Source organism: Heloderma suspectum, chromosome 1 (genome assembly GCF_057233095.1).
Source record: "Heloderma suspectum isolate Gila_16-S chromosome 1, 16-S_ref, whole genome shotgun sequence".
In the NCBI taxonomy this organism is placed as follows: domain Eukaryota; kingdom Metazoa; phylum Chordata; class Lepidosauria; order Squamata; family Helodermatidae; genus Heloderma; species Heloderma suspectum.
Window position 1 is genome coordinate 142,543,392 of NC_139458.1, and position 15,566 is coordinate 142,558,957.

At 49.8% G+C, this 15,566-nt stretch overlaps 1 protein-coding gene across 3 annotated transcripts in view; it reads left to right on the plus strand.

The window, feature by feature from the left end:
- Positions 1–1,691: 1,691 nt before the first annotated feature.
- ABCB6 (ATP binding cassette subfamily B member 6 (LAN blood group)) overlaps positions 1,692–15,566 on the plus strand; it is a 48,288-nt gene continuing 34,413 nt past the window's right edge. Inside the window, exons 1-4 of one of the 3 annotated variants that reach the window (XM_084805309.1) lie at positions 1,692–1,837; positions 3,745–4,276; positions 7,914–8,051; positions 11,914–12,103. In XM_084805309.1, coding sequence (XP_084661435.1) covers positions 3,761–4,276; positions 7,914–8,051; positions 11,914–12,103 — 844 coding nt within the window. In that variant the 5' untranslated portion in view covers positions 1,692–1,837; positions 3,745–3,760. The remainder of the gene's footprint in view (positions 1,838–3,744; positions 4,277–7,913; positions 8,052–11,913; positions 12,104–15,566) is intronic. The other 2 variants (XM_084805299.1, XM_084805291.1) reach the window with 2 other exon arrangements.

The window sequence follows — 15,566 nt, forward strand, 5'->3', positions numbered from 1 at the left end:
GGAGAGAACAAAGATGTCGTCTTTGAAACAGGTTTCTGCTGGTGCTGAAAACTGAGTTCAAAGGAGTTGTTAGTGGGCTCACACCCCACCTCTGCCTTGTACAGTGTTGTCTGGGCAGGTTACTTGTACTTTGTGACTAGCTACACCCCCCATGGAAGCTATTTGTGGTGCTGCCATGACAGCATCTCAAATTGCCAAATGTGTCCATAGGTCAAAAAGGTTGTCCGCCCCTAATCAGGGCAAGTAGGGTACAATCCTAATGGGATAGTCGGCTGCCTCTGAACTCCGAGATGGCCGACTGTCCAATGCAGGGTGGGCGGAGCATGGAGGGGATCCTCTCCTCTGTGCTCCGGCTACCCTGCATTTGTCTAGCTGGGGACATTGGAGCTGGACGGGGGGAGGTTGGATGGCACATAGGAAGTGTCGTAACCACGCTTCTGCAGTTTCCTCCTCATCCCTGGGAATGCTCCCTCTTCACCTGCTCTGCACTGCAGTTATGAGCGTCGAGATGGGGAAGAACCACGCTGCTTAGCGGCCATAGGATTGCTCTCTCAGTGAGGAGCCAGGTCTCCATGTGCTCATGTTGCCTTCTGAATACATCAAGCTTCCTCTATCAACCACCATGTGAGTGTTTTTGCTTCGAATAGGTTCACTTTACTATACACAGCTGCAATCTGAGAAATGTTCGACAAATTAAGCAAAGTGTTTTGGAATACTTCAAAACAATATCAGTATTTAATATCTGTGCTCAATGGAATTATGAAACATGTCCATTTTAATTTATGATACCAGGAATTTTATTTTAAAAAATGGCTGTAGAATACTGATTTTTTACACTTCAAAGGAGTAGAGTTGCATCTGCTTCTAAAAAGAGAGGTACAAACCTGCAAATTTGTCTCAGGTAACTTGAGATCCCCAAGGATGAGCTGTGGGGTATCCATTGGTAGGAAGAGCCAGGGGGCAGTCTGTTCATGATGCATAGAAGCACTGCTTGGTCCTTTCACTTCATATATATTTCAGAGCTGAGGTCTCATGAACCTTGGCTTCATTAAGCTACGAAGGGGATGCAGCAGCTTATTATTGATCATATATGGATTCCACTCTTCCTCCAAGGAGCTCAGCATGGCCTGCCAGAGATTATACCATTTTATCCTTCCAACAATGTTGTGAGGTAGTTTAAGCAGTATGTGAGGGGGTGGAGGTGGGGGGTGGCTGGCTAGCTCAAGGTCACAAGCACCCATGGCTGCTTAAGGCTTGGAACCCAGGTTTAAGGCTTCACTCCTATGCACTGTTCCTTGGGAATTCAGTGGCATGGTCTTCTAAATACACTTGCTTTGGCTTGTGCTGATTCATTGTAGTCAGTGGCTTCTTAAAAGTATACATGGTTTTCTTTCTTCAAATTATACTTGTAGAGCGATGTAAACGTGTGGGTATGGGCAGGATCAGCTCTCATGTATTTATCCTTGTAAGCCGCTTTGCTCACTCCTTTTGGGTGGAAAAGGGGAGATAATTTATATATATATCATATATACATGCATGCATATATAGATATAGATAGAGAGGTTGTGTGTATGTGTGTGTGTGTGTGTGTGTGTGTGTGTGTGTGTGTGTGTATGTAAATAAAAAGCGCGCACCCTGGAGGCTTGAGTTGGTCTATACTTGAAAGTCGTGACGACTAGGACCCAGGGGGAGCCTGCTCGCCCTGCGTGAAGCCGGCACTAGGGCCCTGGGGAAGCCAGCAGGGCCTGCCACGGCTCCGTAGGCGCTGCAGAGAGCGCTCGGGTCGGCACCGGTGTCCGGGCAACCAAAACGGCGCTGGTCAGGACCAGAGCAGAAGGCAAGTGGACGTTAGATGTGCCTGGGTGTCGGGAGGGGCGTGCTGGCGGGTCTGCGACAGTCCCCGCGGAGGGGAACCGGTGAAGCGGCCGGAACAGGGGTCTGGGCCGCCTTGCTGTGCCCCCGCCGGCTGCCAGGACAAGGGTGGGGCGCCCCCAAATTCCCACCGCCCGTACACAGCACACACCCCTTCCGCGGCACCACTAAGTTCGTTGGTTTATTTACTGATTTACTATGAAGGTCTCTGGGCCGTTCACAAAATAGAGGTTAAACCTGTGAAGTACAAGAACACTCCGCGGCCAGGGAGGCAGCCTCTGCACGAGCAGGGCTGATCGCGGATCCCCTTTTCTTTCCTCTGCCCCCCCCCCCCGCTTCTTGTAATGGGGTGATGCCCCATGGTTTGACTTCCCTTCTCCATAAGTAACCTACTGGCCCGGCAGGCACCCCGTCCCGGTAATCGGGCCTGCTCCCGGTATACAGGGGAGAGAGCCTGAGTGCGGGGAGCCGTACATTTCCTTTCTACCCCGCCTACTGTTAGCCTTTTTAATATATATTTATTTATAAATAAATCCAGCGGGACAGGAAAAGGCAGGAGGGCTGGAACCACACGCAAGTAGCTATTCTTAGTGAAAGACAGCAGCGTGGCTGGTGCTGTCACCGCAGCCCATGTGGCCAGTGCTGGAGTTACTGGCGTGGGACTGTCAGCTTTGGGCTCGCTGGAGTGCCCTTGGGCAAGCCACCGCCTTCCCCGCCTTGGAAGCCCTTCACACACCCCTGGGACAATGGGGGCTACTGCCTAACAGCCGACTTCAAAGGGCTGTTGTGAGGATGGACAGGAGAAGGATTTTGAAGGCCCTCTCGTCTCGAGTGTGCAAAGTGTAGTCATAACAACCCAATGCGATGGCTTACTGTTTTAATGTTCTGCGTCAGAAAGGACAGAGCAAAATGATGTTGAGACGTGGAGGAAGGCATCAAAAATACCAGCAATCTGCTGCCATGTGAGCTGAGACTTCAAAAAAAGAAAAAAGCAATGACTTCATTCGACTCCCATCAGACCCAGGCAGCGTGGCCAATGCTCAGCAATGTTGGGAGTTGTAGTGCAAAACATCTGGAGGGCACCAAGTTGGGGAAGGCTAGAATAGTAGCATCCCCATTGGGAAAGTCTGGGAGAAGCCAATGAGATACAAAAGGTTGGTGGTGGGTGAGGATAAAGTACATGAGTCACACAGCACAAGCCAGGGCATGTCTACTCAGAAGTAAGCACCACTAAGTTTGTTTATTCAGTGATTTACTACAAAGGTCTCTGGGCCGTTCACAAAATAGAGGTTAAACCTATAAAGTACAAGAACATGACAATAAAAAAATAACATAAAATCTAAAACAGCCATAGAATGAAACTAAAGTACATTGGGATTTACTTCTAGGTAAGTATGTATAGAATTGCTTGCAGAACTCTGCTCTGGGATCACACTATCATAAGCACATAGCATGAACAGAATTTTTTAAAAAACCATTTCACTAACAGAGGCTCAACATCTATAGAACTGAATGATCCAAAGAGCGTAGATGCCTTCTACTGAGCATTTCTTTAAGTCAGGAGGTGGGGTGAACAAGGTGATTTCTTCCCAGGGTGCCTTATGGTTTCTTCTGGATTTTCTTGTGAAACATCTTGTTCTGCCTCTTTTGGTGGTTGTGGGAGATACTGGGCAGGATGAATAAAATGACGTTTGTCCCAGATTGGTGAATGTACTCATGCCTACATAGGCATGTATGCCAGTGTGCGATGTTCACTCTTGCACTTGTACGTAAGCCCATGAGAACACATGTCTGTGTGTTTGCATTTCCACATATTAGCCCAAGCATGCATCTTAATTTCCTCCCTCCTTTCTTTCATTGGTGTTTCTGCAGTTCCTCTGCCAGCGGGATGGTGGCGTTACAGAGCTACTGTGAGGGAAATGAGTCCTTGGCACAGGCATGGGCCCAGCAGGGGCTCTATCCCTGTTTCTACTTCACACTGGTGCCCGCAGTGCTGTTCAGTGTCTGCCTCCTACTGGGTGCCCTGCAGTATGCTTGTTATGCCCGCTTCAGCCGCACCATGGAGCCAAAGTATATCCCGCGCTCCCGCCTGTACCACATCCAAGTTCTCCTCTCTCTGCTCCTTGCGCTGCTGCCCTTCGTCACCTTCCTGTGGCAAGCGTTGGGCATGCAGCAACTCTATGGGTATATGGTGCTCTACGCCTGCCTCTCTGCTGTGGGCTGGGCTGGCTCAGTTGGGCTGCTGCACTTGGAGCGCACCAGAGTGATGGCGCAGGACCGGATCCGAGGCCACGGCGCAATCCTTCTCCTCTACTGGGCTCTGGCTTTTGCTGCAGAGAACCTGGCCTTCATCTCTTGGAACAGCCCACTCTGGTGGTGGGGTTTAGAAGACACCGACCAGAAGGTAGGTCACTGGTGGGTTTGGAGAGAAGGCTGTGGGGACTTGGCCTATCCGGTGCTGGGGCGCAGGAACATAGCACAATTTCCCTGGCAAAGGCAAACACCCTTTCCCCTTGAGATGCTGCTGCACTCAAAGCAGGCAGCTGGCCAAGTAGACTGCACAGTTTACACAACTGATGTCAGCTATAGTCCATATCAGGGGTGTCAAATGTTTTTCAGCCTGAGGGCCCCAAGAAGCTCTCAGGAGCCACATTGTAGTGGTGAGTGGGGCTAAAGGCAAAAGGTGGCGGGGCCAAAGGCAGAAAGCGTAGGTTCAAGATACCAAAAATGCCAGCATATTGTGGCTTAAAGCTTTTACTGGCAGTAAGTAAGCCTTGGGAGAGGCATTTCAACCTTTTAGAATGGGGGGAAAACTGTACAAATACCAGCAAACCAGCAAATGATCTGTGGTCAGGCAAATGGGGGCGTGGCCACCTGGGGAAATGCAGAGGGCTGGATTTGGCCCCCAGGCCAGAGGGTCTGCATGCCTGGTCCATATCAGTGTCTGGACTGACAGGCAACTGCCACTGATTGAGACATCTTGATGTATGCAGCAATACGGTGTGCTGAAAGTTCTGATACTAAGGAATCAGATGTACTCCGTACACAGATGCTTGAGCTAAAAGTGGGCAAGGAGAGGTATCTGCCTATTCTCAAAGTGCGGGGAAGATTTCCCCTTCAGTGACAGTTGCAAGATTTTCCAAGGACGATTGTGAGTTCCGCTGAATCCTGTTTTATCCTTCCTGTGAGTGTAGAATATAGTTGCCACCTTTTTATAGACAGCGCCTCTATAAAAAGCTGAATGAAAGGCAGAAAATCTATAGTCAAAAGTGAGGCTTTTCCTGGCATGGAGATGTGATGAGCATACCCTTACCTGTTGACTTTATGCCCCTCATGCAGGTCTTAAACACATACAGCCTCTGCCCATAAAATAGATGTCAGTCTTAGAATGGAGGGCATTTCAATCCAGCAATATATCCATATTGCTGTTGGAGAGAGGTGGATTTTCCATCTATTTCACAGGAGATCTATTGTCCTGCCCAGCCTCAGTAGACATCCCATACAAGGGACAAACGCCCTCACTTTTAGTCATACTCAATTTATTTGTTCTCAAAGTGGTTCTCAAAAAACAAATAGCCATAATTATAATACATTACCCAACAATCTGGACTCAATGTGTTCGTTTAAAACATATCAAATTTTAATAAGCACAAGGCATACTAATAGGCCAGTTAACAATATCCAGGCCATTTAACAATATTCAGCATTTGGATAGCCAATATTCAATAATATTTTTCTAAGTTTGAGGGCTGTGAGACAGGGAGGAGGGTATGTGGCCTGGAATTGTATTTAAAAAAATCACTAGGAGAAGGACAGAAGCTTGGAGCCAAGCAAACTTGCTGATGTCTGTAGCACATCCACTGTTACTCAAGTGCCAACCACAGCTTTTCTTTCCCCTCCCAGCCTACTCAACTCTGCATACTTTTGCTGAGTCACTTTGTTGTTCAACAGGCTCACGTGAACACATGATGTGTGGTCGCGCATGTGTGCGCTCTCTCTCTCTCTCACTCACACACACACACACGGACAGAGACAGAGCAGACTGTTTTGCCTAGTGTTAGAGGACTTTGCCCAGTGACTTAGCACAAATTCCCACTAAAGAGGTTTCTAGGCACAAGTTGAGATTTCCCATTTCTTTGCATAGGCAGCCAATATCTTTGCACGCTAGCAACATGCTGGAAAGACAGAGAACTTATCCCATGCCAAAAGTTCTGTGTTAACATATCTTCTAATCAAGTGATTAGGCCCTGGGCTCTATTCACCTCTCCCCACTAGCAAGCAGCAAAGATAGCAAGGCTTCTCTGCATTAGGATCAGGCGACTGGGCCTAAATTTTGAAAAAATAAATAGGGTGACTCCAGCAAGACTGCATACCCTCTAATTTTAACATCTCCGTTTAATTAATTGGCCAGTGCTTTCAGCCCTGCTTTTGTGTCCCCTTGACACCATGCACCATGGTGGCACATGCTATTCACCACGTGGCACATGCTACTCTTTATACCATACACTTGTGACCATTTGCCACAGAGCTATTGCTCCTGCCACAGTCACTGAGCTCCCCATTTCACTTGTTGGTGTAAATCAGGGCCATCCCTACCATTTCAGCAGAGTGATGTGGCCACCTCAGGTGGTAGATGTTGAGGCAGTGCAGAATGGATAGATCTGCATGTGCCACGTGACCAGCCCTGTGCCCCCTAAGTTGCCCTGCTACCTCTTGGTGCACTAGAGGACACTGTCCTGTAGCCAGTGTTGAAATACAATTCATTGGCCAGTCTAGTTGGCTTTTGTACATAGAATCATGACACCACCTTGTCCTTTGCCTCAAGCAGCAAAATGTTTGGGGCCAGCCCTGGCACAGGCCAGTTTCAGATCTGACCAACCTGCTGGATGCCTATTCATATAAGGGGGAGTCTGGGATTGTCCGTTTGGAGCCGGTCCATACAGCAGGGGTGGATAACTTGTGGCCCTCTAGGTGTTTTGGTCTACAACTGTTTTTTACTCTGGTGGCTCACTTTGATTTTATTCTATTTTAAATGACAGGTTTTTATATTGCATTTTACTGTTATTGTCTTTTATGGTTTGTTTTGTGAACCAATCAGAGAGCTTTGCCCATTGGGCAGTATAGAATAAAATAATAAATGCAACTCCCAGCATCCCTCACCACTGGCTATGCCAGCTAGGGCTGATGGGAGTTGTAGGCCAAAATATCTAGAGGGCAGCCACCATCAACTTGAGGGACTTTAGTTTTATTTAGTCCTGATGGGGGCAGTCCTTGCATTCACAAGGGCCAGTTGAGCTGGAAATGCTGTTTTGTTGACAGCTGATTATTCGATTAAATATTGTGTGAAGTTGAGGGTGTCCTTGTGCGAGGGGCAGCCTACCTTTTGATTGCACCATGACGTCACCTGATAGCAGTGGCAAGCGGGAGGGGCCCTTGCTCCCCAGTCCCACAGGAGTCGGGGTCAACAACGTATACACCCCCCCCCCTTCAAGAGCAGGTCCACCAGCCCTGCCACTCTAGTGAACTCCCGCCACCGTCACCCCTTCCTGTTAAGTCACATGACCAAGCTTCTCCTGCTGGCCATTGGCTGAAACTGCAGCATCTCCGCACAGGAACAGGCTCCGGGAGGCAACAGGAAGCAGACTCAGCCAAGCAGTCATCACACAAGTGCCTTGGGATCAGGACCACCAACAAATGCTCTGTAAAGCTTCTGGGAGGGACTGGGTATGGGGTTTCCCAGAAGAAAGTAGTTTTGTTTTTGCTTTTTTGGTAATTATTAGCATAATTCTCTCTCTTCAAGCAAATCAAATGCTTTAAATACTTTACTATTATTTGACCAATTTTTGGTTAATTGACTTAACGTTTGTTTTTGGCCAGTCAAATATCAGCCTTGGTGGGTGGCTTCTCCTCCTATTCTGGGCCACTTGACCTAGGGGTAAGAACTTGGGGAAAGAGGTATTGCCTGGTTTGTAGGGGGTGGTGGGAGGAGAGGAAGGGGGGCTGCTGGAATAATGAAATTGACATGAGCTGAACTCCCCCAGGTCCAGTTCAGCCTGTGGTTACTCCGCTACATCGGCAGCTTTACCCTCTTCGCTTTGGGGATAAAGGCCCCAGGGCTGCCCCGAAAACCCTACATGCTTCTAATTAATGAGGATGAGCGCGACGTGGAGAACAGTCAGGTGGGCTTCTGTTCCCCTAAACAGGGTGTCCCTGTTCTATGTCTGCCTCTTTCTGTCTATCGCTCTTATTTCTCCCCACCTCCAACCCATGAACCAGTTGCAGGGAGTGGGAGGGGACAAGTGTGTGAGGATCACTGCAGCCAGGAGCATCTCTTTGTCAAGAACAGGGTTTATGGCTACAGCTTCTCCCCTTGTAGTAGCTGCCATTTGGAGGATAGCACTGTAGAAAACCGCGGCAGGGTCAGAACCTGGAGCCAGAGCACATGCTGCAGTTGCCGCTGAGCTGTCTCTAAAACCAGCCTCTCAGGAGCGATCTTTGCCCAGGCTATTTATACCTGGATTGCCATCACCACAGTTGCTCCTGCCCCTGCTACCAGCTGCATGCAGCAGGAGTGTGGTGACTCACAACATGAAGGCCTTTTTTCGGCAGCATCCTTGTGGTGACTGCCATGTGTGCTTGCAGGTCCAGAGGAGAGATGAGGCAGGATTGGGACTAGAAACACTGTCCTGTTGCCACCTCTTTTTCTGACAATGTGAGACCCATAGTTGAGTGGTAGAGCAGGTGCTTGACACGTAGATTAGTCCTCCATTCAATCCCTGCCATCTTCATTTAAAAAACTCTTTGTTGGTAGGCTTGGGGAAGACTTCTGATTGAGACTTTGGAAAGCTGCTGCCAGTTAGAGTTGGGCTAGATGGACCAGTGGCCTGGCTTGGTATCAGGCAGCCTTATTTGTTTAAAGCAGATGTGGGGAACCCATGGCCTTCTAGATTAGATGTGGTTGGACTTCCACTCCCATCAGCTCCACCCAGCATGGCCAGTGGTCAAGGATGATGAGAGTTGTCCCATAAAACCTGGACGACTGCAGGTTCCGCACCCCAGGTTTAAAGGCTCCTGAGTTTTTCACAGCAGTATGGTGCTGAGAAATTTAGCAGCAGCTGCTCTTCTGGTCACGGAGCTACAGTGATGGGGAAAAGCAGCTCCTGCTGGTTTTCTCAGAACCATGCAGCTGTAAAAAGCACAGGATCCTCGTTATGGAAGTGGCACTTGAGCATGTATTCAGGGAGAGTAGCAGGCTGTAGGGAAAAGTTCACAGAAGGTGTGGGTTTCTAAATAAGCTGGTAAGGCTGGTTCAGTGATACAAAACATGCCATGAGGTGCAGCCGCATTGCTCTCAGGCAAAGCTGTTGGCTAACGAAACAACAGCTCTTTGGCACAGGCAGCTGGGCGGCTGGGCCTAGTGCCCAAGTTAGGGATAGGACTGTTGTGAGGAGTGCAAAGGACCAGTCTAGACAGGCCCGTGTTTATTAAACATACACTTGCTTGCCTGTAAAACAGGTGTGGTGTCTTATATCAAAATGAGCGTGCAGCAGTGAGGAACAGAACTGGTGTGCTCCCTTGGCTTTATCTCAGTGTGCTTAGCTTTAAGCCATTTCCCCCCAGCTTACTTCCAGCATTAGAGCAGGGCTAGGGAAAATGGCTTAGGGCGCAATCCTATGGTCGCTAGTCAGCAGCTAGACAGCCATAGGATAGGTCGGTTCCCTGAGAACCGACCTCCACCCCTCCTGCACTGCCTCTTAGGCAGCACGGAACGGCCCCGCGCTCGGAAGAGGAGCACAGAGCAGCAAAAGCAGGGCATTCCTGGGGGCGTGTTGGGCAGGGAAGTCGGAAATTCCAGTATGACACATCCTATGGGTTGTCTGGCTGCCACTTGCTATGCTCCGAGGTCCTGGTCCGAAATCAGCTGTCTAGCCATAAATGCTGGGTGGCTGAAGCGCAGAGGGGACGATCCCCTCCACACTTCTCCTGTCCTGCATTGGATAGGTGGCTGCCTCTGAGTTTGGAGGTGGCCACCTATCCTGATAGGATTGCGCCCTCCAAGTAGCCAAGCACCATGGGGAGGGGTTGAGGAAGGATGAGCTTCAGTGGTAGAGCACCTGCAGAAGGTCCCAGGGGTGATCCCCAGCATCTCCAGTAGGGCAGGAAACACTCCTGCCTGAAACTCCCAAGAGCCGCTGCCAGTCAGTGTCGACAGCACCAGGCTAGATGGAACCATTTTCTGACTCTGTGTAAGGCAGCTTTCTATGTTGGATGTCACTCCTCTGCCCTGTGCTGTCATTTTGATATAAAAAGTAGGAACACACACATGCCGCTTTAGAGGCAAATGGCCAAGTGTGTATTTAATAAACATATGGATGCCTAGTTTTGGTCCTTAAATAATATTTGTGGAACACTTTGAAGTTTTGAAACGGGCTGTGTTAAGCGCTAAGCATGATTAGTATTGCCATATTTTGACAGTGGGAAATCTTATAAACAAAACGAACACCACATGATGAGTTATGACACTAGCTGGACACTAGTTTTGATAGGTTGCCCCTTTTCAAGCTGGTGCATAATGAAGGGAATGTTGCAAATGGTTTTAGCCATAGCTGATATATTCTTAATATTTATCACTAGAAACAGATCTCTAACAGAAAGTCAGGGATTCGGTGGGGGGGAACCTGGCTGATGTGAATGATCACCAGCAGAGGGCACTGGGGATCTTTCCTATATCTCTAGTCTATTCATTTCAAAGATTTACACCAGGCAATCAGTCCAGTTTCTGCAGCCAAGAGAAGAGGAGTTCTGTGATTTATATACATTGTATAATTTCTTGTTTGGTATAACTTTAGAATTTTTAAAATTGGTTTACATCATGTATTTCGGGTTTTTTGCCATTAGAAGGGGCACGGAATTTTGTGAGGCACAGAAGTTCTGCTCCTAGCCCCTGGCATTGTATTCAGCCACTCCTCTGGGCTTCTGACACATCAGTAGGAATGGCCTTTTAAACATCTCTTCTCAGCCATTAGGGATAGAAAGTCACTTAAAAATAAATAAATATTGAAAACAGTTTCCAGAGATTCCCAGTCTGGCATGTTTCCAGAATCATAGCAAACACACAGTGCTGGCTGTAACCCCCACCCCCCACCCCACATGCACATGCACAATTGCTGGCACCTGCCCTAGTATCTCTGGAGTACTTATGCAATAGCATTGCTCGCTTTACAGTTACATTGGGGTGGGAAGGAGAAAAAAAATCGTAATTTCACTTGTGTAATGATGGGGTCTAAAACATGCTGTTACCACCCAGAAAGGAGCGGAAAATGTCAGCGCGGTGCACTATGAAAAGGGCAAACTCAGTGTTAGGAATTATTAAGAAAGGGACTGGACATAAAACAGCAAGTATCCTAATGGCATTATATACATTTTTGCTATACCGACAAATTACTATATGCAAGCCTTCCCCAACCTGGCACTGCCCGGATGGGTTGGACTGTAACCCCCATCACCCCCAGGCATGACAGTCACTTGCCATGCTGGCTGGGGATGATGGAAGTTGTCATTCAACACTACCGGAGGGCCACCAGTTTGGGGAAGGCTGCTGTATGCAGTTCAGGTCACTCCAACTCAAAAAGAACTTCGTAGAGTTTGAAAAGGTACAGAGCAGAGCAAGTAAAATAGGGTACTGAAAAACCTAGAGGTTGAGGCGATGTAGTTTGGAGAAAAGATGATTGCACCCCTGATCCTTTTCACTCATGTTTTCTTGACCACATCCAGTGCCCCTGAAACTGTGTGACGCTGAAATTGTAAAGGTTTTGCTTCACTTTCCAGCCATGTTTCTTCAATGCTCTCTCCCTGTGCCCTTTGCAAAGACGTGCCCATGGTTCCCATATTCTGCCCAGTTTCTAGCCAGCTCCTTCTCCCACGTGCCAGCTGCCATCTCTGTACAGATGCCATATTGGCTGCCCTCTCAAATATTTCCAGTGGCCCTGCCCAAAAGCCCCTCTTCCCTTTCCCCAGCTCACTTCTGTTTCTGTGTCTCAGCCCCTGCTTCCGGATGCTGGGCACCACGGCTCCACCTGGAGGGATTTGGGCCAGAAGCTGCGCCTCCTCATGCAGTACATGTGGCCGCAGGGGAACCACCCGCTGCAGGGGCTGGTGATCTTCTGCCTGATGCTCATGGGGCTGGAGCGCGGTGTCAACGTCTTTGTGCCCATCTACTACAAGAACATTGGTAAGCGGAGTGGGGGCTTCCCGGGAGGCAGAGACCTGGAAATGCACAGGGCAGGGGGATAATATAAGTGCTAGGAGAATGCTAGGGGAAGTGTTAGATAGCGGGGCAGGGACAGATCCGATTCCTTAGTTGTAGCTCAGTGGCAGAGCAACTGCTTTGCATGCAGAAGGTCCCAGGTTTGATCCCTGGCATTTCCAGGTAGATCAGAAACCCCGGAGAGCCACTGCCAGTCAGTGCGGACAATACTGGGCTAGATGGACCAAGGGTCTGGCTCGATATAAGGCGGCTTCCCATGTTCCTGCGACAGAATGTGAGTGATGTCCTCTGTTTCGACCGATATTTCAAATTGGCCAGCAGAGGCTGCTCTTATGCAGGCGTTTGCAGGGTGCAGTGGATTTACCGAAAGGGAACGGAGCAGCTGTAGCGAGCCTAGTTGCGTTGCTTCATGTAAGTCGGGAGCCTTCTAACAGAGACCGAGACTTGCCCCAGGGAACCACAGCCAACTGGGAACCCTTCAGGGTGTGGGCCCTTATCAGGCACTTGTTCTGAAGCACTAAGGACGCAATCCTGTGCATGTTCAGACAGAAGTAAGTCCTACAGCTCCCAGCATGCCCCAACCAGCTTGGCTGTAGGACTTATTTCTGTCTGAACGTGCACAGGATTGCGCCCTAAATGTCGCAGGCCCACACTCCAAAATGCCATGTTTGAGGAGGTGCTTGAGCAACCTCACTCCCTAGGGTCGGGGAATGCCTGCAGAACCCTTGACGCGCTTAGGAGACATGGTTTGGCACACTGCAGCATGAGGACTCGGGGCTTCCAGCCCACATGGTGAGAGCGTGCCAGGTGCTGAGATGTGTGGAGCTGCTGATCTGTATAGGTTCACTTCGCCTGTTGCAATGACACAGTGGCAGGAGGAGGAGCAATTTTTGGACAGATTCCTTGCCTGGCCCTGAAACGCAAGGGAGGGGCCACAGCTCAGTGGCAGAGCACCTGCTGTGCATGCAGAAGGTCTCAGGTTCGATCCCCGGCATTTCCAAGTAGGGCTGAAACCCTGGAGAGCTGCTGCCAGTCAGTGTCAACAATTCTGGGCTAGATGGACCCAGGCTCTGACTCGGAATAGGGCGGCTTCCTATGTTCTTATGTCACCCCGCATGGGAAGGAGTGGTTGTTTATACTGGGACCATGTACTTGGAGCATGTTCTTTTTGGGATGGCACCAGTAAGCAAATGTGAATGTGGGATGGCCGGATACAGACCTCCTGCCATGTTGCTCCCTATTCCTCTTGACCCTTAGAGGTTTCCCATGCATTGTGAAGAATGAGGTGGTAGACCAAGGTGGTGAGTTCATGACTGTACTACTTCAGACTGGGGGGGGGGGGGATAATATTTTTGAATGCTCCCTCATCTAATGAACCCTTTATGTACAAAAGCAGCACACGATAGAGGCAGCAAGAGATAAGTAGAGTGCTTCCAGGTGAGGCTTTTATCTTGCAATCATCCTGCCTTACCCAGAGCATTTTACATGGGTGGGGGGTATCCAGACAACAACGTGTTCAATTTGTAACTCTCTCATGTTTTCCCAGCGCTTTTGTCACCCCCCCCACACACACACAGAATCTGGTAAGGAGGAAAAGACGGACTAGGTGCACAGTGCCTTTGGACTGGCAATCCTACGGGCTCTCCATCTGGAATCACGCAGAGAGAGAAGTTTTGCCAGCACTCTCTCTGATGTGCTACTTTCAAAAACAGGACATGCCCCTCTCCTGCCTGCAGTCTCCAGTGGCTCAGTCTACAGTTCTGCCACCCCGTTTTGCAGAATGTATAGAACAGGGGTGGGTCACTCGTGGCCTTCCCAGTGATTTGGCTTACAACCCCCACTGGCCCTAGCCAGCATAACCAATGGTGAGGGATGATGGGAGTTGAAGGCCAAAACATCTGGAGAGCCACAAGTGGTGTAGAACACCTCTCATTTTCATCAAGTGATTTCCCTGCCTTCCTTCCAAGTTCTTCCTCAAGGCCCACTTCTTCAGCAAAGCCTTCACTTTCCCTCTGTGGTCTGACTTAACCTGTGCTTCCTCTGTCACCTAGCACACCCCTATCTCTGGGGTATCTCATCCCAACTCTCCATGATAACCCCCTGGAGTATCATGGATACTCCATGATAACTTTCCTGCCTGCCTCCCTCCTTCGCAGCAATACCATGCCCATCCTGGGAGTACGATGTGACTCCTGTGTTTTGGAATGTGTTTAATAAGAGTACAGGATCTGAATCTGCAAACTCAGGGTGAGCTGCTCAGGTGGCATCACAGGGTGTGGGGGGGTGTTGGGGGGAGGGCTTTTCTCCATGGAGACATGGGGGATTTTGTGGCCCCTGTAGATCTCCCTGATATTCTCACAGAGGCTTCTGTCCTGAGTCCTGCTGTGACCTCCCATCCTGCTTACTCCCAGGCTGACTCTGTGTTGAGCTTCTGGGGGGAGGAGAGGAGCAGCCTGCAACCAGGGGGGTGGGGGCTCCCTTTGTTAGCAGAAGCCGTTGGTGTGTGCCAGGTTCCCAGGCCCCAGTGGGCGGTGCGAGTGCCAGCTCAGGGCAGCTATTGAGAGGTGCCTGAATAGGGGAGGATGGACTCTGGACCTGCCTTTCAGCCCTGACTTTTAGACTTTACAAAGGAGTCACTGCAGGCGGGAGGCTCGGCACTGCGAGCTGCATACACAATTGCTCGATGGGAATGGCGCTGGGAGTGGGGAAGGCTCTGCCCTACATGCTAAGCAGCTGCCAGGCAGAGAGACGCCTCTTGGTCCCACCTGGGCGAGGCAGCACCCTCCCAGTCATGTCCGGATTCCCCCACCTGCCACCAGTCTGGGCGGCTCTGGCTGCTGCTCCTGCCAGTCCTGTGCCCTACTGCTCATCCTTGCTACTGTAGGGACTTGAGGGCCTGAGTGGCCATGCGCTGGGTCAGAGCAGTGCTTTGCCCAACATCAGCCCATCTTTGCTAAAAGAGCCTGATGGGGGATGCTTATGTTTCAGTTACTCTCCAGTAGCTGGTAGGCAGAGGTATACTACTCATAGGAACGTCGGAAGCTGCCTTATATTGAGTCAGACCATCTAGCCCAGTATTGTCAACACTGGCTGGCAGCGGCTCTCCAGGGTTTCAGGCAGGATTCTTCCCTAACACTGCCTGGAGAAGCCAGGGATCGAACCGAGGACCTTCTGCATGCAAAGCAGGGGCTCTACCACTGAGCCACAGCCCACTTCCTGAAAGTGGAAGTTCTGCTTTTGACTCTCATGGCTTGTAGCCAGCCACCAACGCCTTCAGTATATTCACTCGATCTTCATATGTTTACCTAATTCCTCTCTCTTAATCATTTATGCTGCTGTCGTTACAACATCCTGTGGCAACGAGTTCCATAGGCTAGTTATGCACTGTGTTGTGTACAGCAGGCAGGGTTGGGGTGGGGAATCATTC